The 17,924-nt window shown below is 41.1% G+C and overlaps 1 protein-coding gene across 10 annotated transcripts in view; it reads right to left on the bottom strand.

Annotated features, from left to right (window-relative positions):
• CEP120 (centrosomal protein 120) overlaps nucleotides 1-15,877 on the bottom strand; it is an 85,464-nt gene extending 69,587 nt beyond the window's left edge. For 3 of the 10 annotated variants that reach the window (XM_042250300.2, XM_060415672.1, XM_060415674.1), the window contains exons 1-5: nucleotides 15,651-15,752; nucleotides 15,319-15,397; nucleotides 8,102-8,258; nucleotides 6,371-6,485; nucleotides 1,303-1,444 (exon numbers count right to left, since the gene is read on the bottom strand). In XM_042250300.2, the coding sequence (XP_042106234.1) occupies nucleotides 1,303-1,444; nucleotides 6,371-6,485; nucleotides 8,102-8,258; nucleotides 15,319-15,367 (463 nt within the window). In that variant the 5' untranslated portion in view covers nucleotides 15,368-15,397; nucleotides 15,651-15,752. Of the gene's footprint in view, nucleotides 1-1,302; nucleotides 1,445-6,370; nucleotides 6,486-8,101; nucleotides 8,259-10,937; nucleotides 11,043-15,171; nucleotides 15,401-15,650; nucleotides 15,753-15,832 lie in introns of those variants that run through there. The other 7 variants (XM_004008675.6, XM_042250302.2, XM_042250303.2 and 4 more) reach the window with 5 other exon arrangements.
• Between the last annotated feature and the right edge of the window lie 2,047 nt (nucleotides 15,878-17,924).

Raw genomic sequence — 17,924 nt, 5'->3', positions numbered from 1 at the left:
TACCTCTTAAAATAAACAAAATCCAAAACACAGACAACACGCTATCAAGGATGTGGAGCAACAGAAACTCATTCACTGCTAGTGGAAACGGAAAATGGTACACCAACTTTAGAAGACAAGTTGGTTGGTTCCTTACAAAATTAAACATTCTTACCACACACTCTTACAGTTTGGCAGTTTCTTATATTAATAAAACTTGGCATGCTTTTACCAAATGATCTAATAATCATGATCTCTGGTATTGGCCCAAATGAACTGAAAACTCAGGTCCATGTAAAAGCCTGCACAAGGATGTCTGTAATAGCTCTATTCCTAAGAGCCCCAACTGGGAAGCAACTAAGATATTCTTCAATAGCTTGAGTGGATAAATAAATACTGGTACATCCAAACAATGGCATATTATTCAGCTCTAAAAAGAAATGACCTATCAAGCCACAAAACGACCTGGAAGAAACCTAAATGCATATTACTGAGTGAAAGAAGCCAATCTGAAAAGGCCATATGCTACATGATCCCAACAATACAACATTCTAGAAAAAGCAAAACTATGGAGACAGTAAAAAAGATCAGCAGTGGCCACGGGTTAGAGGGGGAGGAGAGATGAACAGACAGAACACAGAAGATCTTCAGGGCAGTGAAACGATTCTGTAGGATCCTCCAACAATCGATACGTGCCATTACACACTTGTCAAAACCTACAGGATGCACAGTACCAAGGACAGAACCTAATTATGGGCACTGAGTGATAATGATGTGTCAGTGTGGGCTCATCAATTGTATTGTACCACTCTGGTGGGAGATGCTGATAGTGGTGAGGAGGGCAGTGGGGGAGAGGGGGTAGTATTTGGGAACACTCAGTACTTCCCACTTGATTTTGCTATGAACCTAAAAAAGCTCTAAAAAAACAAAAGTTTATTAAATAAAAAATAAAGAAAAAAATGAAGGTTTTCTTAAACTACAGCTGAGTTAATAGAGACTAATAAAGACATTTTTGGTTTCCCTGCACTCATCCAAGGAAGAAAATTTTCCTAAGAAGCAATTTTTGTAAACAATACAAAATTCTGCTTTATTCTGGTGTATATCAAACAATGAAAACAAATCTTTCCTTATTGCTAATTTTTGAAGACAACAGCAAAGAGAAACAAGTGTTCATGTGTAACAATGTCACAGCATTTGTCTGATGCTCTGGAGTAAAACCAGCTCACATCCTTGCATTTATCTCCCTATAATACCCCTCCCTTCCTGAAATTCTAGTCCACAGCTGTACTTCTCAGAGAATAACCTTAGAGATGATGCACAAACCTTTTCCATCACGAGGAGGGGCTCCCTTTGCTTTAAAACTGTCCGCTGGTGCCTTTGTGTCTGTTTCCAAAGCAATGCTTAGCTGTATCTCAGACTTGAACTTGGTGTATTTATTACTCAGCAATTGGTACCATTTTGGTGCCTAGAGAGTAACAAAAAAAGCAAAACTCCTTAATAGTTAATAGGAAATAAACAGTAGTGGGAAATGTTCTATAAGGTTGTAAATATATTTCCTGTAGTTTCTCAGAACTTCCTCCTCCTTTAAAGTATTTTTCCCCCACATTTTCTTCAAAATAAATGAATCTTGCTTAGGAAACTAACAGTTTCCTGTTGAAAAAAAAACAAACAAACAAACAAGCAAAAGTTTAGACTGCCTTGCTTGTTTTTATTCCTATGCTTCAACAGGTATGTGTATTTCTATCTTCACTCATATCATCTGTCTTACTTCATCCCTTATAACAACAACAAAGACTATCAGTTTTCCAATTTCTAACCGCTAATTTCTCACTTTTTCTGTTATACCTTTTCTGCCTGCCACATTTCTGCTTTGTTCTGTTTATTTCAAATCAGGAAAAGAAGAGCTTAGTGTTAATGAAAGCACAAACAAAATACTAAAGTAAGGTCTCCTGGTAGAGTTCTGGGGTATGAGCCATGTATTTGACTGATATCAAAATATAAAAGCTTTCTCACAGAATGAGGAATCCTAAAATACCTGAATAGCCACCCCCTCCCCTCAAACCCAAGAGTAACCTCAGGAATTCTAATACCCCAATCAGCCTGCAAAATCTCATGGCCCAAGATCACATGTACCATTAGTGCAGGGGCACCATTTCAGTCCCTATAAACAACATTCTTACTCTGAACACTGTAATAGAAAGGCAAAGGAACTGGTGATCAGAACCAGAAACTGCGGCTTTATATTCAAACTATGTTTATAGGTAAAATAGGATGAAATAAACCATATGTATTTTTTTAAATCCATAACCAAGTTTTTTTTAAGGCAAAAGCTCAGAGTTTGTTGCTATATTCATAACAGATATTTTCTAACTTTAAGCATTAGCCTAAAAAAAAAGACTTTTATTTGCTCGCAGAATTTATGATATATTTTATTTTTCTGATATTACCTCAGAAAAACAAATCTGGTTTCTTCTGTTTGTGTTTATTTATGGAGAATCAATTTACCCTGAAATTAAAATATTCTACTATCCAACTTCAAATATTTCTGCTGGCAAACAAAAAACATTAAGCAAGACAATATTTAGTTTTCCCAAAACTAACATACTTTTGAAACCTTCCTTTTTAACTCTGTTCACCAACATGAAGACTAACTGCCCTAAAGGACTAAGCAGGTGAAGGCCACGCCAAGAGCATTTAGAGATGAGACTTTGGCTCGGACATCCTTCTCTTCAGAGGAGCTACCTTCTCTTTAACCAAAGAAACTACACAAGTATTCCGGGTCTAAGCCTAGAAGGAAAACCTTTCTCAGGACTTGGGGGAAAGAGAGGTGACCCAAGGATGGAGGAAAAACAAGTCCTTTTTATAAAGCATTTCAGTTTCTTTTGAATAGTTCCAAATTTGGGCCAGACTGCCTGGCTTATTTGCAATTACACACATACTCTTGGAGATATAGTAAGGTGGGTCCCAGACGACCACGATAAATTGGCTATTGCAATAAAGGGAGCCGTACAAGTTTTTGGGCCTCCCAGTGTGTACAGAAGTTCTGTTGACACTATACTGTAGTTTAAGAGTACAGCAGCATTATGCCTAAAGAAAAAGTGCATACCTTATTTAAAAAATACTTTATTGCTAAAAAATGCTAACCATCAGCTAAGCCTTCAGTGAGTCATAATTTTCTTACAATAGTAACATCAAAGATCACTGATCATAGATCATTGTAATGATGAAAATGTTTTAAATACTCCAGTTATGAAAATGTGAGCAAATGCTGCTGGAAAACGGCTCCAACAGATCTCCTTGACAACCAGTTGTCACAATTGGTTTTTTTAAAATAAAAGTGTATCTGTGAAGCATAATCAACTGAAGTGCCATAAAAATGAGGTATGCCTTTATCTTGCTACCAGGAACAGAAATGTCAGTAACAGATAAATTTTTCTTCACAGAATCCTCATTTAAGATCCAAATCCATCAAGGACTTTAAAATAAGAGAGAATATTTTTTTACTTTATTTTCTGAAGAAAGTAGGACCAAAAAATGTCATTAAGAAAAACTGAAACTAAGAACTTCTAAAGTCAGTAACATACAAAAAAGAGTTGTAAGATACTTTAAAAGACCTAAGAAGCATTTTCAATAACAAAAGCATAATCAAGACCCTGAGCTGTTTTACCATCTTGCCAAGGGGATACTATTTACATAACAAATGTGTTCCAAGAAGTTCCCTTACTCTTAAATAATAAAAAAGGCATGCAAGGAGCAGAAAGCCGGGACACCAATTAGAGGGCTGCTATGAAAGCCGGCAAAATTCAGGTTTAAACTGAACGAAGTAGGGAAAACCACTAGGCCATTCAGGTATGACCTAATTCAAATCCCTTATGATTATACAGTGGAGGTGATGAAGAGATTCAATGGATTTGATCTGACAGAGTGCCTGAAGAACTATGGACAGAGGTTGGTAACATTGTACAGGAGTTAGTGACCAAAATTATCCCAAAGAAAAAGAAATTTTAGAAGGCAAAGTGGTTGTCTGAGGAGGCTTTACACATAGCTGAGGAAAGAAGAGAAGCAAAAAGCAAGAACAGGAAAGATATACCCAACTGAATGCAGAGTTCCCAGAGAATAGCAAGGAGAGATAAGAAGGGCTTCTTAAATGAACCATGCAAAGTAGAGGAAAACAACAGAATGGGAAAGACTAGGGATCTCTTCAAGAAAATCAGAGATACCAGGGGAATATTTCATGCAAGGACGGGCACGATAAGACAAAACAGTAAGGACCAAACAGAGGCAGAAGAGATTTAAAAGAAGTGACAAGAATACACAGAAGAACTATACAAAAAATTCTTAATGACCCAGATAACCACGATGGTGTGGTCACTCACCTAGAGCCTGACATGTTGGAGTCTGAAGTTAAGGGGGCCTTAGGAAGCAACACTATAAACAAGGCTAGTGGAGGTGATGGAATTCCAGCTGAGCTATTTCGAATCCTAAAAGATGATGTTGTTAAAGTGCTGCACTCAATATGTCAGTAAATTTGAAAACTCAGCAATGGCCACAGCACTGGGAAAGGTCAGTTTTCATTACAATCCCAAGGAAAGGCAGTGCCAAAGAATGTACAAATTAGGGTAAAATTGCATTCATTTAGCATGCTAGTAAAGTTATGCTCAAAATCCTTCAATCAAGGCTTCTGCAGTATGTGAACCAAGAACTTCCAGACGTACAAGCTGGGTTTAGAAAAGACAGAGGAACCAGAGATTAAATTGCCAACATTTGTTGGAACATAGACAAAGCAAGGGAATTCAAGAAAAAATCTACCTCTGCTTCATTAACCAGGCTAAAGTCTTTGACTGCATGGATCATAACAAACTGTGGAAAATTCTTAAAAAGATGGAAATACCAGACCACCTTCCCTATCTCCTGAGAAACCTGTATGCGGGTTCAGAAGCAAAAGTCAGAACCTTACAGGGAACAACTGACTGATTCAAAACTGGGAAAGGAGTACAATAAGGCTGTAAATTGTCACCCTGTTTATTTAACTTATATGCAGAGTACATTATGTGAAATGCCAGACTGGATGAATCACAAGCTGGAATCAAGACTGCCATGAGAAATATCAACAACCTCAGACATGCAGAAAATACCACTCTAGTGGCAGAAAGAGAAGAACCAAAGAGCCTCTTGATGAGGGTGAAAGGGAAGGGTGAAAAAGTTGGCTTAACTCTCAACATTCAAAAAGCAAAAATCACGGTATCTGGTCCTATCACTTTATGGCAAATAGAAGGGGGAAACAAATGGAAGCAGAGACAGACTTTATTTTCCTGGGCTACAAAATCACTGAAGAAGATGACTGCAGCCATGAAATTAAAAGATGCTTGCTCCTTGGAAGGAAAGGAATGACAAACCTTGACAGTGTAAGGAAAAGCAGAGACATCATTTTGACAATAAAGGTCCATATAGCCAAAGCTATGATTTTTCCAACAGTCGTGTATGGAAGAGAGAGTTGGACCGTAAAGAAGGCTGAGTGCCAAAAAACTGATGCCTTTGAATTATGGTGCTAGAGAAGACTCTTGAGAGTCCGTTGGACTGCAAGGAGATCAAACCAGTCGATCCTAAAGGAAATCAACTCTGAATATTCACTGGAAGGACTGTGCTGAAACTGAAGCGCCAATACTGTGGCCATGTGATGTGACGAGATGACTCACTGGAAAAGACCCTGATGCTGGGAACAATTGAAGGCAAAAAGAGAAGAGAGCAGCAGAGGATGAAATGGTCATAGAGCATCACTGACGAAATGGTTAAGACAGCATCACCAGCTCAATGGACATGAATCTGAGCAAACTCTGGGAGATAACGAAGGACAGGGAAGCCTGGTGTGCTGCAGTCCATGGGGTCCCAAAGAGTTGGACATGACTTAGTGGCTCAACAACATGACAGCCTCGGTAAGTGGCTTGAGATGGCAACATGAAATGCAGGATATTAGATGGATCAGGAGAGAAAACCAACTGGAAAGGGTTGGCTCTGAAGGCCAGGAAAGGGAAGTGTCAAGGAAGACGTCTGGAGGGAGAGCAGTGACCATCACTGAAGCAAGGAAATCTAAAAGAGGAGCACTTTGAAGGTGAAGTACAGGAGCTGAACATGTTAAACGTAAAGGTCCAGCAACTTGAACACAGATGTGAACTCAGAAGTTTCTTTGAGAGATAGGTCTAGGTCAGAGGAAGGATCAAAAGGTCAGGATTTTCTAAACCAAATTCACCTTAAGAACTAAGAGCTACCATACCATATACCATAGTACGAACCCACAACCTATTAGGTCTAACAGTCCATGTCCTTTCCATCAGTCTCTTATCTACTGAAAATAACTGACAGAATCAGTAACAAAACATCAAAAGGTCAGTACCTGCTTTGTTTCTTGAGCAGTTCTTAAGTCTAGAACAACATAACCAATGGTTTCTCTGGCTGAAGTTAAAGGATCCAAGGCAAAACACTGCAGTTTGATAGGAGTACGCTGTAGCCTGTAACATAACAATTCATGTGATACATAAAATCACTTTTGCTTAATACTGAACTTCCTATTAGCTTTGAAAAAGCTACTTACTACTATTCAAGACAACTATTATTTCGTTGGATAACCTATATCTATTCTGTACTTTCTAAAAAACTCTTCAACTGGCATGAACTACTAATTATATCTACTTATCTGTATACCAACTAATACACAAAACATGTCAAATAAAAAACACTTTAAGTCTCTCTCATCCAAGAAGCTAACATCTAGGTCAATGTTTCTCAAGCTTATGTGACACACAGAATGCTTTCAAAGTCAAAAATTACCATTAATCCTCAAGACTGATTTTAAATTGTTTTTCTTAGACTTACACACATAAAGCTTTGAATACACATATATATACGCTGTTTTTAATAGATTTTTTTATGCAGATGAAAAAAATCTTTATTGAATCTGTTACAATATTGCTTCTGTTTAATCTTTTAGGTTTATGGCCCTGAGGCATGGATCTTAGCTCCCAGACTAGGGATGGAACCTGCACCCCTGCACTGAAAGACAGTCTTAACTACTGTTAATGCCAGGGAAATCCCTCTTTATATGCTTATAACTCTTTCTGTTGCTAAAAAAAAAAAAAAAAAAATGAAATAAACTTAAGAATTAAATGTTACAACATTATAAATTATTAAAATTAAGTTAAAAACAATTCAGTGTAATATATGATAAGATCATGTAAGCATGAGCTTGACTTGTGCAACATGGCTTGAGTCTGGAACCCCTATACATACAGTAAGCTGGATGGATTTTGCCATCACTGCCATATCTAATGGAATGACTATGAACCCTGCACTGGGCACAAAAATCATCATTTATATTTATCTGTGTTATTTTCTCAGTCTACTAAATACAGAGTGGTGCCACTTTATACTAACACAATCATATACACAAACACCAATGCAGGCCCTAATATCTCAATATGAAGACACTGTCTGAGCAGATATTCCAGAAGTCACTAAGATGAAATGCAAAATTCTAGTATCCTCTAGGAATTTAATACCATTTCAAAGAAATTCATGGATTAATCCAGGGCATCTTCCTAATCAAACCCAGGTTTCCTGCACTGCAGGCAGATTCTTTACCACCTGAGCTACCAGGGAAGCCTACCTAGATATATGAGTGTGTACACACAAACACACACACACACACACACACACACACACACAGTAGCTCCGCTGGTAAAGACCCCACCTGCAATGCAGGAGACCCCAGTTCAATTCCTGGGTCAGGAGGTTCCCTTGGAGAAGGGATAGGCTACCCACTCCAGTATTCTTAGGCTTCCCTGGTGGCTCAGATGGTAAAGAATTCACCTGCAATGCAGGAAACCCCAGTTTGATCCCTGAGTTGGGAAGATCCCCTAGAGGATATGGCAACCCACTCCAGTATTCTTGCCTGGAGAATCCCCATGGCAGAGGAGCCTGGTGGGCTACAGTCCATAGGGTCACAAAGAGTTGGACACGACTGGGCAACTAAGCACAGCACAGTACCTGTGGGCATGTGCACATGTGCGTGCACACACACACATCACCAACTGAAACAAGAGCTGAACACACTGAAGGTAACAGTCACCTGTGCTGATGAAGCGCTTTCCTGTCGATTTCCCAGGCTAACTCAGTAGCAAATTCCGGCTGGTCTGTATGGTCCACAGGATCAGTAGCTAACTGCTCTCCATCAAACTTTGCCTCTACTATAAGCATATGTTTTGGACGTTTGGGGAAATGGCGACCTAGAAAAAAAGACTGTACAGGTTAACTGGAAGTGTACAAAGATCAAATATGGTCCCTTGGCACATAAGTTTTAAAAACTGACATGTTAACAGTGGTTAACTTATCATGTATTCCGTAAACTAACTCACTAGCACATACTCACATATATACTCAAATTCATGATTCATAAAAACATTAGTCAAATTAATAAATTAGTGCTTCTCTAACACTACTGTGCAATGAATCACCCACAGTCCTGTTAAAATGTAGATTCTGGTTCAACTGGTCTGGGATGGGCCCAGGATTCTGCATTTCTAACAAAATCCCAGGAGATATCAACGGTGTTGTTCTTGGTTCACACTTTGAGCAGCAATCTCAAGAACATTCAGAATTAAAGTGTTAAAAATGTGATTATACCAATTTTAGATATTACTAAAATCACTATGGACAGTGACTGTAGCCACAAAATTAAAAGATGCTTGTTCCCTGGAATAAACCGATGACAAACCTAGACAGCATATTAAAAAGCAGAAACGTCACTTTGCCAACAAAGGTTCATATAGTCAAAGATATGGTTTTTCCAGTAGTCAAGTATGGATGTGAGAGTTAGACCATAAAGAAATCTGGGCACTGAAGAACTGATGCTTTCAAACTGTGGTGCTGGAGAAGACTCTTGAGAGTCCCTTGGATAGCAATGAGATCAAAGCAGTCAATCCTAGAGGAAATCAATCCTAAATATTAATTACAAGGATTGATGCTGAAGCTGAAGCTCCAGTACCTTCACCATCTGAAATGAAGAGGTGACTCTCTGATGCTGGGAAAGACTGAGGGCAGGAGGAGTAGGGGGCAACAGAGGACAAGATGGTTGGATGGCATCACTGACTCAACGGTAATAAGTTTCAGCAAATTCTGGGAGATAGTGAAGGACATGGAAGCTTGTCATGCTGCACTTCATGGGGTCACAAAGAGTCAGACAAGACAGAGCAACTGAACAACAACAAATACCAGTATTTATTATGGAACAGGTTATCTAGAGAGTTAAGAAATAATCAAATTAGCAAAAACAAATTTACCTGAATCCTAATTTTCCTTTTAACACAGTAACAGGATCAATGTGATCACATGGACCACAGCCTTGTCTAACTCAATGAAACCGTGAGCGCCATGCTGTGTAGGGCCACCCAAGACAAACAGGTCATGGTGGAGAGTTCTGACAAAGCATGGTCCACTGGAGAAGGGAATGGCAAACCACTTCAGTATTCTTGCCTTGAGAACCCCATGAATAGTATGAAAAGGCAAAAGATAGGACGCTGAAAGATGAACTACCCAGCTCAGTAGGTGCCCAATATGCTACAGGAGATCAATGGAGAAGTAATTCCAGAAAGAATGAAGAGACAGAGCCAAAGCAAAAACAACACCCAGTTATGGATGTGACTGGTGATGGAAGTAAAGTCTGATGTTGCATAGGAACCTGGAATGTTAGGTCCATGAATCAAGGCAAATTGGAGGTGGTCAAACAGGAGATGGCAAAAGTGAACATCCACATTTTAGGAATCAGAGAATTAAAATGGACTGGAATGGGTGAATTTAACTCAGATGACAATTACATCTACTACTGTGGGCAAGAATCCTTTAGAAGAAATGGAGTAACCATTACTGTCAACAAGAGTCCAAAATGCAGTACCTGGATGCAATCTTGAAAATGACAGAATGATCTCTGTTCATTTCCAAAGCAAACCATTCAATATCACAGTAATCCAAGTCTATGCCCCGACCAGTAATGCTAAAGAAGCTGAAGTTGAACAGTTCTATGAAGACCTACAAGACCTTCTAGAATTAACACCAAAAAAACATGTCTTTTTCATTATAGGGGACTGGAATGCAAAAGTAGGAAGTCAAGAAATATCTGGAGTAACAGGCAAATTTGGCCTTGGAGTATAGAATGAAGCTGGGCAAAGGATAACCGAGTTTTGCCAAGAGAACACGCTGGTCATAGCAAACACCCTCTTCCAACAACACAAGAGAAGACTCTATACGTGGACATCACCAGATGGTCAACACCGAAATCAGATTGATTATATTTTCTGCAGCCAAAAATGGAGAAGTTCCATACAGTCAACAAAAACAAGACTGTGGCACAGACCATGAACTCCTTATTGCCAAATTCAGACTGAAATTGAAGAAAGTAGGGAAAACCACTAGACCATTCAGCTATGACCTAAATCAAATCCGTTAACAATTATACAGTGGAAGGGAGAAATAGATTCAAGGTTTTAGATCTGATAGAGTGCCTGAAGAACGATGGATGGAGGTTCATGACATTTATACAAGAGTCAGGGATCAAGACCATCCCCAAGGAAAAGACATGCAAAAAGGCAAAATTGTTGTCTGAGGAAGCCTTACAAACAGCTGTGAACAGAAGAGAAGCAAGAGGTAAAGGAGAAAAGGAAAGATATACCCATATGAATGCAGAGTTCCAAAGAATAGCAAGGAGAAATAAGCAAGCTTTCCTCAGCGATCAGTGCAAAGAAATAGAGGAAAACAATAGAATGGGAAAGTCTAGAGATCTCTTCAAGAAAATTAGAGATGGTATGGACCTAACAGAAGCAGAAAATATTAAGAAGAGGTGGCAAGAATACACAGAACTATACAAAAAAGATCTTCAAGACCCAGATAATCACGATGGTGTGATCACTCACCTAGAGCCAGGCATCCTGGAATGTGAAGTCAAGTGGGCCTTAGAAAGCATCACTACGAACAAAGCTAGTGGAGGTGATGGAATTCCAGTTGAGCTATTTCAAATCCTAAAAAATGAAGCTGTAAAAGTACTGTACTCAATATGCCAGCAAATTTGAAAAACTCAGCAGTGGCTACAGGACTGGAAAAGGTCACCTTTCATTCCAATCCCAAAGAAAGGCAATCCTAAAGAATGCTCAAACTACCGCACAATTGCACTCATCTCATATGCTAGTAAAGTAATACTCAAAATTCTCAAGCCAGGCTTCAACAGTATGTGAACCATGAACCTCTAGATGTTCAAGCTGGTTTTAGAAAAGGCAGAGGAACCAGAGATCAAACTGCCAACATCCAATGGATCATCGAAAAAGCAAGAGAGTTTCAGAAACACATCTACTTCGGCTTTATTGACTATGCCAAAGCCTTTGATTGTGTGGACCACAAAAAAAAAAGTAGAAAATTCTGAACGAGATGGGAATACCAGACCACCTAACCTGCCTCCTGAGAAATCTGTATGCAGGTCACGAAGCAATAGTTAGAACGAGACATGGAACAATCGACTGGTTCCAAATATGAAAAGGAGTACCTCAAGGCTGTATATTGTCACAATGCTTATTTAACTTATAAGCAGAGTACATCAAGAGAAATGCTGGGCTGGATGAAGTACAAGGTGGAATCAAGATTGTCAGGAGAAATATCAATAACCTCAGATATGCAGATGACACCACCCTTATGGCAGAAAAGTGAAGAAGAACTAAAGAGCCTCTTGATGAAAGTGAAAGAGGAAAGTGAAAAAGCTGGCTTAAAACTCAACATTCAGAAAACTAAGATCATGGCATCCGGTCCCATCACTTGATGGCAAATAGATGGGGAAACAGTGGAAACAATGACAGATTTTATTTTGGGGGGCTCCGAAATCACTGCAGATGGTGACTGCAGCCATGAAATTAAAAGACGCTTACTCCTTGGAAGGAAAGTTATGACCAACCTAGACAGCATATTAAAAAGCAGAGACATTACCTTGCCGACAAAGTTCCGTCTAGTCAAAGATGTGGTTTGTCTAGTAGTCATGTATGGATATGAGAGTTGGACTATAAAGAAAGCTAAGCGCCAAAGAATTGATGCTTTTGAACTGTGGTGCTGGAGAAGACTCTTTGAGAGTCTCTCAGGCTGCAAGGAGATCCAACCAGTCCATCCTAAAGGAAATCAGTCCTGAATATTCATTGGAAGGACTGATGTTGAAGCTAAAACTCCAATATTTTGGCCATGTGATGTGAAGAACTGACTCATTTGAAAAGACCCTGACGCTAGGAAAGATTGAAGGGGGAAGGAGAAGGGGACGACAGAGGATGAGATGGTTGGATGGCATCCGTCCATGACTCAATGGACATGAGTTTGAGTCAACTGTGGGAGTTGGCAATGGACAGGGAGAGCCGGCGTGCTGCAGTCCATGGGGTCTCAAAGAGTCGGACACGGCTGAGCAACTGAACTAACACAGTAAAGGATACTTTACAAATTAGCCAAAGGAAAATAAACACATTCATTCATTCATGTTCTTTTCAATGACAACGCTATACACTATCAAAAAATATTAAAATATTCTCTCTATGCATTACTGTTCATTTGTGCTGCCTGACTTCATTCCTTCAGGTTGCTGAAGACATATTTAGTGTTAGGTTAATACCAGAAAATGGGATGCAAAAGGAAGAAAACAGAGTATGTGTTCTTGAAGAGTTCAGGGTCTAGTGGAAACAGACTTAACACAGTGGGAAAAAAAAAAAAAAAAAAAACACTAAGAAAGAAATAAGCACTAAGCATCTGAAAGCCAATATGTCTGCAGGTCTGTTGAGGGGGTTTCCATGAGGGGAGTTTAACCACTGTTAAATAAGCACATCCCTCCTGCTACTTACTCTGGTTCAAGCTGCTTAAAAGGAATTAAGCTGGTCATACAGACCTTGATTGCAAACCTGTCAGTGTCAACCTAAAGTCTCATCTGAAACTCCCTATGAAGAGTCTTGCCACACTGGGCATGGCTCTCCCCGTTAGAACTCAGGGGCCTCTCACAGGACATAACTGTGGGCTGCTCTAATCAATCACTGTTTCACAAATGAATTTCATGAATTTCCCTATAATTTCAGACTATCCTAACTACAACTTCCAATTAGCTTGAAAACAGAGGATAAGTAAGGGAACAACAGGTGCCTGCCTTGTCGCAAAGACAAAGACGACCTTGAAAACAGAAACCCTTGCCATTCTCATCCATGGAATCTAGTACTTAGGCCAAGGTTTGCTCATGGTAGAGGCCCAGTGATCTTCTTTTGAATAAAAAGCACTTCTAGAAGCATAGCCAAGAAATTACAAGCAGTTCAAATAGCTGAAGGACCGGGAACATATGAATACACACAGCAGGAGAGAGAAGGCTGAAAAGGGAGGTCACAAGTCTACCCTAAAGGGCCATGTATGCCACCCTAAGCAGGACCTTATCCCTCAGCACATCAAAAGACTTTAAGAAAATTCAAGTGGCATTTCAGAAATTACCCCTGACAGTAAGGTGGACAGTGTTTCCTGAAAACATTTATGAAACAGATTACTGAGAAGATCACTACAGAAGATTACTGGGATAATGACAGCCCCACAGCAAGGCACCCACAATGGAAACTTGTCCATTTAAAAGTTTACATTTTTAAAAAAGTTATATAAAGCACCTACTATTATTTTTAAAATAAAATCAACACTTGGTGACCATTTGGATGCTGGGGATGGAGAGGGAACCCAGGAAGACAATGCCTCCCAGGGTCTTGGCTTGAAGCAACAGCGTGGTTACAATGAATGGAAATACAAACACAAAAGGAGGAACAGCTTGGCAGTCTGCATTTGTTTGTAGCAACACCTAACTGACCTTCCCAATTCCAGGTTCTCTGGAAACCACCATACTCAGTCCCACAGTGGTCTGAGTTGTCTAATCGCCTGGAATGACTCTTCTATCCTTGATTACCCACCAACCAAGGCACTTCAGCCATCAACCTCATCCACCTCCCAAACCTGTGTTTACAGACTGTATCATTTATTTTTACTTTATTTACATTACATCCCAACATAATATGTCCCACACATTAATTTGACCTCCCTAAGGAGACAGAATCCTACAACCTTGAAGGGAAAGAGAGTGCCTTACATTTCTGTTACCTCATAGCATGGGCCACAGTCCAAAAGCTTTTTGTTCACCAAATTACAAGGGGATTTTAGTCCTCTGTCTTTAAACAGTCAGTAACCTAACAGTTAAATCTTCCCCGACACTACGGATTCCGGCCCATCTTCTCCTCCAAATGTTTTCTTTCCTCTCACCTCCCAAAGAGTGCCAGGCCTCCATGAGATATCTCCCCTGAAGGCCAGGGGTCCCCAACCATTCCTCTCACCATTCAAGATGACTCCTTCTTGTCATATTATTCAAAACCTAACTTCAATATACCCATCAACTCCTATATCCTCCACTTTCCTGTTCTCCAACCACACTGAATTCAAGCAATCAAAGAACATGTCTGGCTTTACGATCCCTTAAACACCACTGGCTCTTCCCTTTGCCTGGAATGCCCTTCCTTCCTTTTTTCTCCCCCTGACAAACTTTTAATCATTCTTTAGGACCAAAAAAAGAAACAGTCATCTCCTTTGGGAAAACGTTCCCAGCGTCCCCAGACAGAGGCGGTCATTCCTTCTTCCACACCTTGATACCCTTTATTGTTCTCCAGGCTACACCGGTAGCTTTTGGAACCAGGTCTGTTGTGTTTTTATTCCCAGCACAGTGCCTGACACTCAGGGAGTCTCCAAACAAACCCAACTTCCAGGCATGTGCAATAGACCCCCTTGACAACTCTAGCCCTCTAAGCACCCAGTAGAGACGCCCCGCACAAAGACATCTGAAAATGCAAGAACACATAAACACTTCTGAAAAATCCAAGAAATGTGTATTTGAGTCAAAGCAAAGTTCTCAACACTAATACCAGGAGGTCGCTGAACAGAACGTGCTTTCCAGGTACTCTTTCAGCTCATATGATAAGCAGCATCGATATGCTGCTTCGGATAGAAACTTTCTCCAACATTCTCTGGGTCTACGGCTAATCACGCTAAATATCACCTACCCTTAATAGCTCTCATACTCCCACTCCCTTGGGGGACTTTCAAATCAACTGCCCAACAGACCTTACGGCATACAACTTCAAACAAGTCTCTGGGGACCGCACCAGCAACGATGACAGGGTTCTTCAGGTTAACAAAGCCTCGGTCCCACACTACTCCGTCAACATTTAGGAAGCAGCAGCTGCAAACGCCAAGTCCCCGGTCGCTCACCTTCCAGGATGGAGACGACGATGAGCAGTTGGTCGGACTTGGAGACCATGGTCGCGGTCGGCGGCCGGTAGGCGGGGGTCTGCTGGGAGGAAGAGGGGCCCGGGTGAGCGGCGGGCAGCCCGCTAACCCTGGCCAAGTTCCCGGTGAGGCTCCCGCCGCCCGCCCACAGCCCCGGACACCCGAATCCCGCTCGGCGGTCGGCCTGCAACGCGCCCGGCTCCCCGGCCCGAGGCTGCCGGTCCACCCGCAACCCGGTCCCGACTCAAGGCAAAAGCCATCGGCCTCCCGGCGCGGCCTGTCTGCAGGGAGACACGAGCCCGCCGCCAGAGGACCTTTTGCCGCCGGCGTAAAAGCTTTTCACACACCCGGGCCGCTACCGCCACAGCCGCCGCCGCAGTTCCCCGCTTCCGCCTAGCAACCAGGCCCGCAGGCCCAGAGCCCCGGGAATGCTGGAGGACAAAGGGTGATAGAGATCAGGGCAGTCGAGGATAGAACGTCCCTCAGCCCGCCTCACCTCCTACCCTTTTACGCTACGTTCCAGAGCCCTGAAAAAAAGACTAGCCGTTACCTCACAGCGCCCCCTGCTAGCAGGACCGGGGAAAGCGGGCGACTTGGTGGAGATCAACTGCGCAGGCGCACTACTGCAGTAAACCCTTCCCAAACTTCCCCAGTATGGAAAGTGAATGTAAACGTAGTCTCTGCTTTTCGTCGTAAACAAAACCTGGGAAATACATCAATATAGATTTAGAAAACCAAAAAAGCTAGCTCTGTTTAGGCCACCAATGTCAATACTGCTTAAAAGTTAAATCCTGGAAAAATAATGATTTAAGTCTGAACTCTAAAATCAACTAAAATTGTCCTGGCGGCAGCTCAGGTTTCATGCTTTGTAAACTAAAGTAGCGTCATTACGGTAACTGCTGTAACTGCTGGCAGTGACGTAAGCTAGCTGAGAATTTCCTGTACAGTAAAGACTACCCTAAAACAAAAACATTGTCACGTGGGCAGGAAAATTAAAGGTATAGTTTCTTCTACCCCCTAACGACAAAATGATTAGCGAAATTAAGACCAGAAATTAAAAAGCATCTAAAAAAGCTTTATTTTAGATGACATTTCCCCTTTTCCATAAGCCTTCTCCCCCACACACTTCAGGCTTTATTTTAGGAAAGATTAGAAGTCTTGTCGGACACGACTGAAGTGACTTAGCAGCAGCAGCAGAAGTCTTTTGGAAAGCACCAAGTTTGAAACTGGTTCTTGGGCGGGATCGGTGGGAGGAGGAGGAAGAGAGAACAATTTCTTCCCCTTCACTCCACCCCACCACCCCATCTCCGCTTTGTGCCCCAAAGAAAAGGAGGATGTGGAGACCGGACCAGAATACTTCTAAAACATTTTCAGGCCCCTTTAGAGGCCTCCCTGAAATAAGGCATTATGCAAAATAAAACCAAAGTAATGATCTACTTTGGGTTCAATACATTCTTCTGCAGAAAATGTCAGACTCAAAAGTGGATCGAATAATATAAGAACCCCCAGGTACCCAGAACGCAGTTTGGGAAATTATCAGCTGAAGACCAGTCATCTTCATCCGTTGCAGAGGAACAGGTATTTGAAGGAAATGCCTGATAACTCAGTTGGTAAAGAATCCACCTGCAATGCAGAAGACCCCAGTTCTATTCCTGGGTTGGGAAGATCCCCTGGAGAAGGAATAGGCTACCCACTTTAGTGTTCTTGGGCTTACCCTATGGCTCAGCTGGTAAAGAATCTACCTGCAATGTGAGAGACTGGGGTTTGATCCCTGGGTTAGGAAGATCCCCTGGAGAAGGGAAAGGGTAGACCCTGCAGTATTCTGGCCTGGAGGATTTCATGAACCGTATAGTCCACCAGGGCGCACAGTCAGAGGGGACTTTCACTTTCTTAATGTTGTATCAATTCATCGTTTTCGATAAGTACCTCTAAAAGATAAAGGTTCTTTTTAATATCTTAAATATTAGATTTCATTAGAAGGACTGATGCTGAAGCTCCAATACTTTGGCCACCTGATGTGAAGAGAGGACTCATTGGAAAAAGACCCTGATGATGGGAAAGATTGAGGGCAGGAGGAGAAGGGAACTACAGATGACAAGATGGTTGAATGCCATCAATGACTCAATGGACATGAGTCTGAGCAAGCTCTGGGAGATGGTGAAGGACAGAGAAGCCTGGTATACTGCAGTCCATGGGGTTGCAAAGAGTCAGACATGACTGAGCAACTCAGCAACAAAATATTAGATACTTAACCACAATTGTACTGTTACACCTTAAATTTAACAATAATTCACTAACACAATATACACTGTTCAAATTCCCTGGTTGTCTAATAATTTTTTTCAGCTGGTCTGTTCAAATTAGGACCCAAAACACACTGTATTTGGTTCATTTGTCTGTTTAAATTAGGACCCAAAATACAATGTATTTGGTTCATCTGTCTCTTGCCTTTTTTAATCTATAGGTACTCACTTCCACTTTATTTTTCCTTGAAACTCTTTGTTGAAGAAACTGGTCACATAATTTTACAGATTTTACCACAATCTAAATTTTTTGATACAATACCAGTGTTGTTATTTAACATATCC

The sequence above is a fragment of the Ovis aries genome, chromosome 5 (assembly GCF_016772045.2).
Source record: "Ovis aries strain OAR_USU_Benz2616 breed Rambouillet chromosome 5, ARS-UI_Ramb_v3.0, whole genome shotgun sequence".
Classification (NCBI taxonomy): Eukaryota; Metazoa; Chordata; class Mammalia; order Artiodactyla; family Bovidae; genus Ovis; species Ovis aries.
This window is presented reverse-complemented; position numbering and strand designations above follow the sequence as displayed.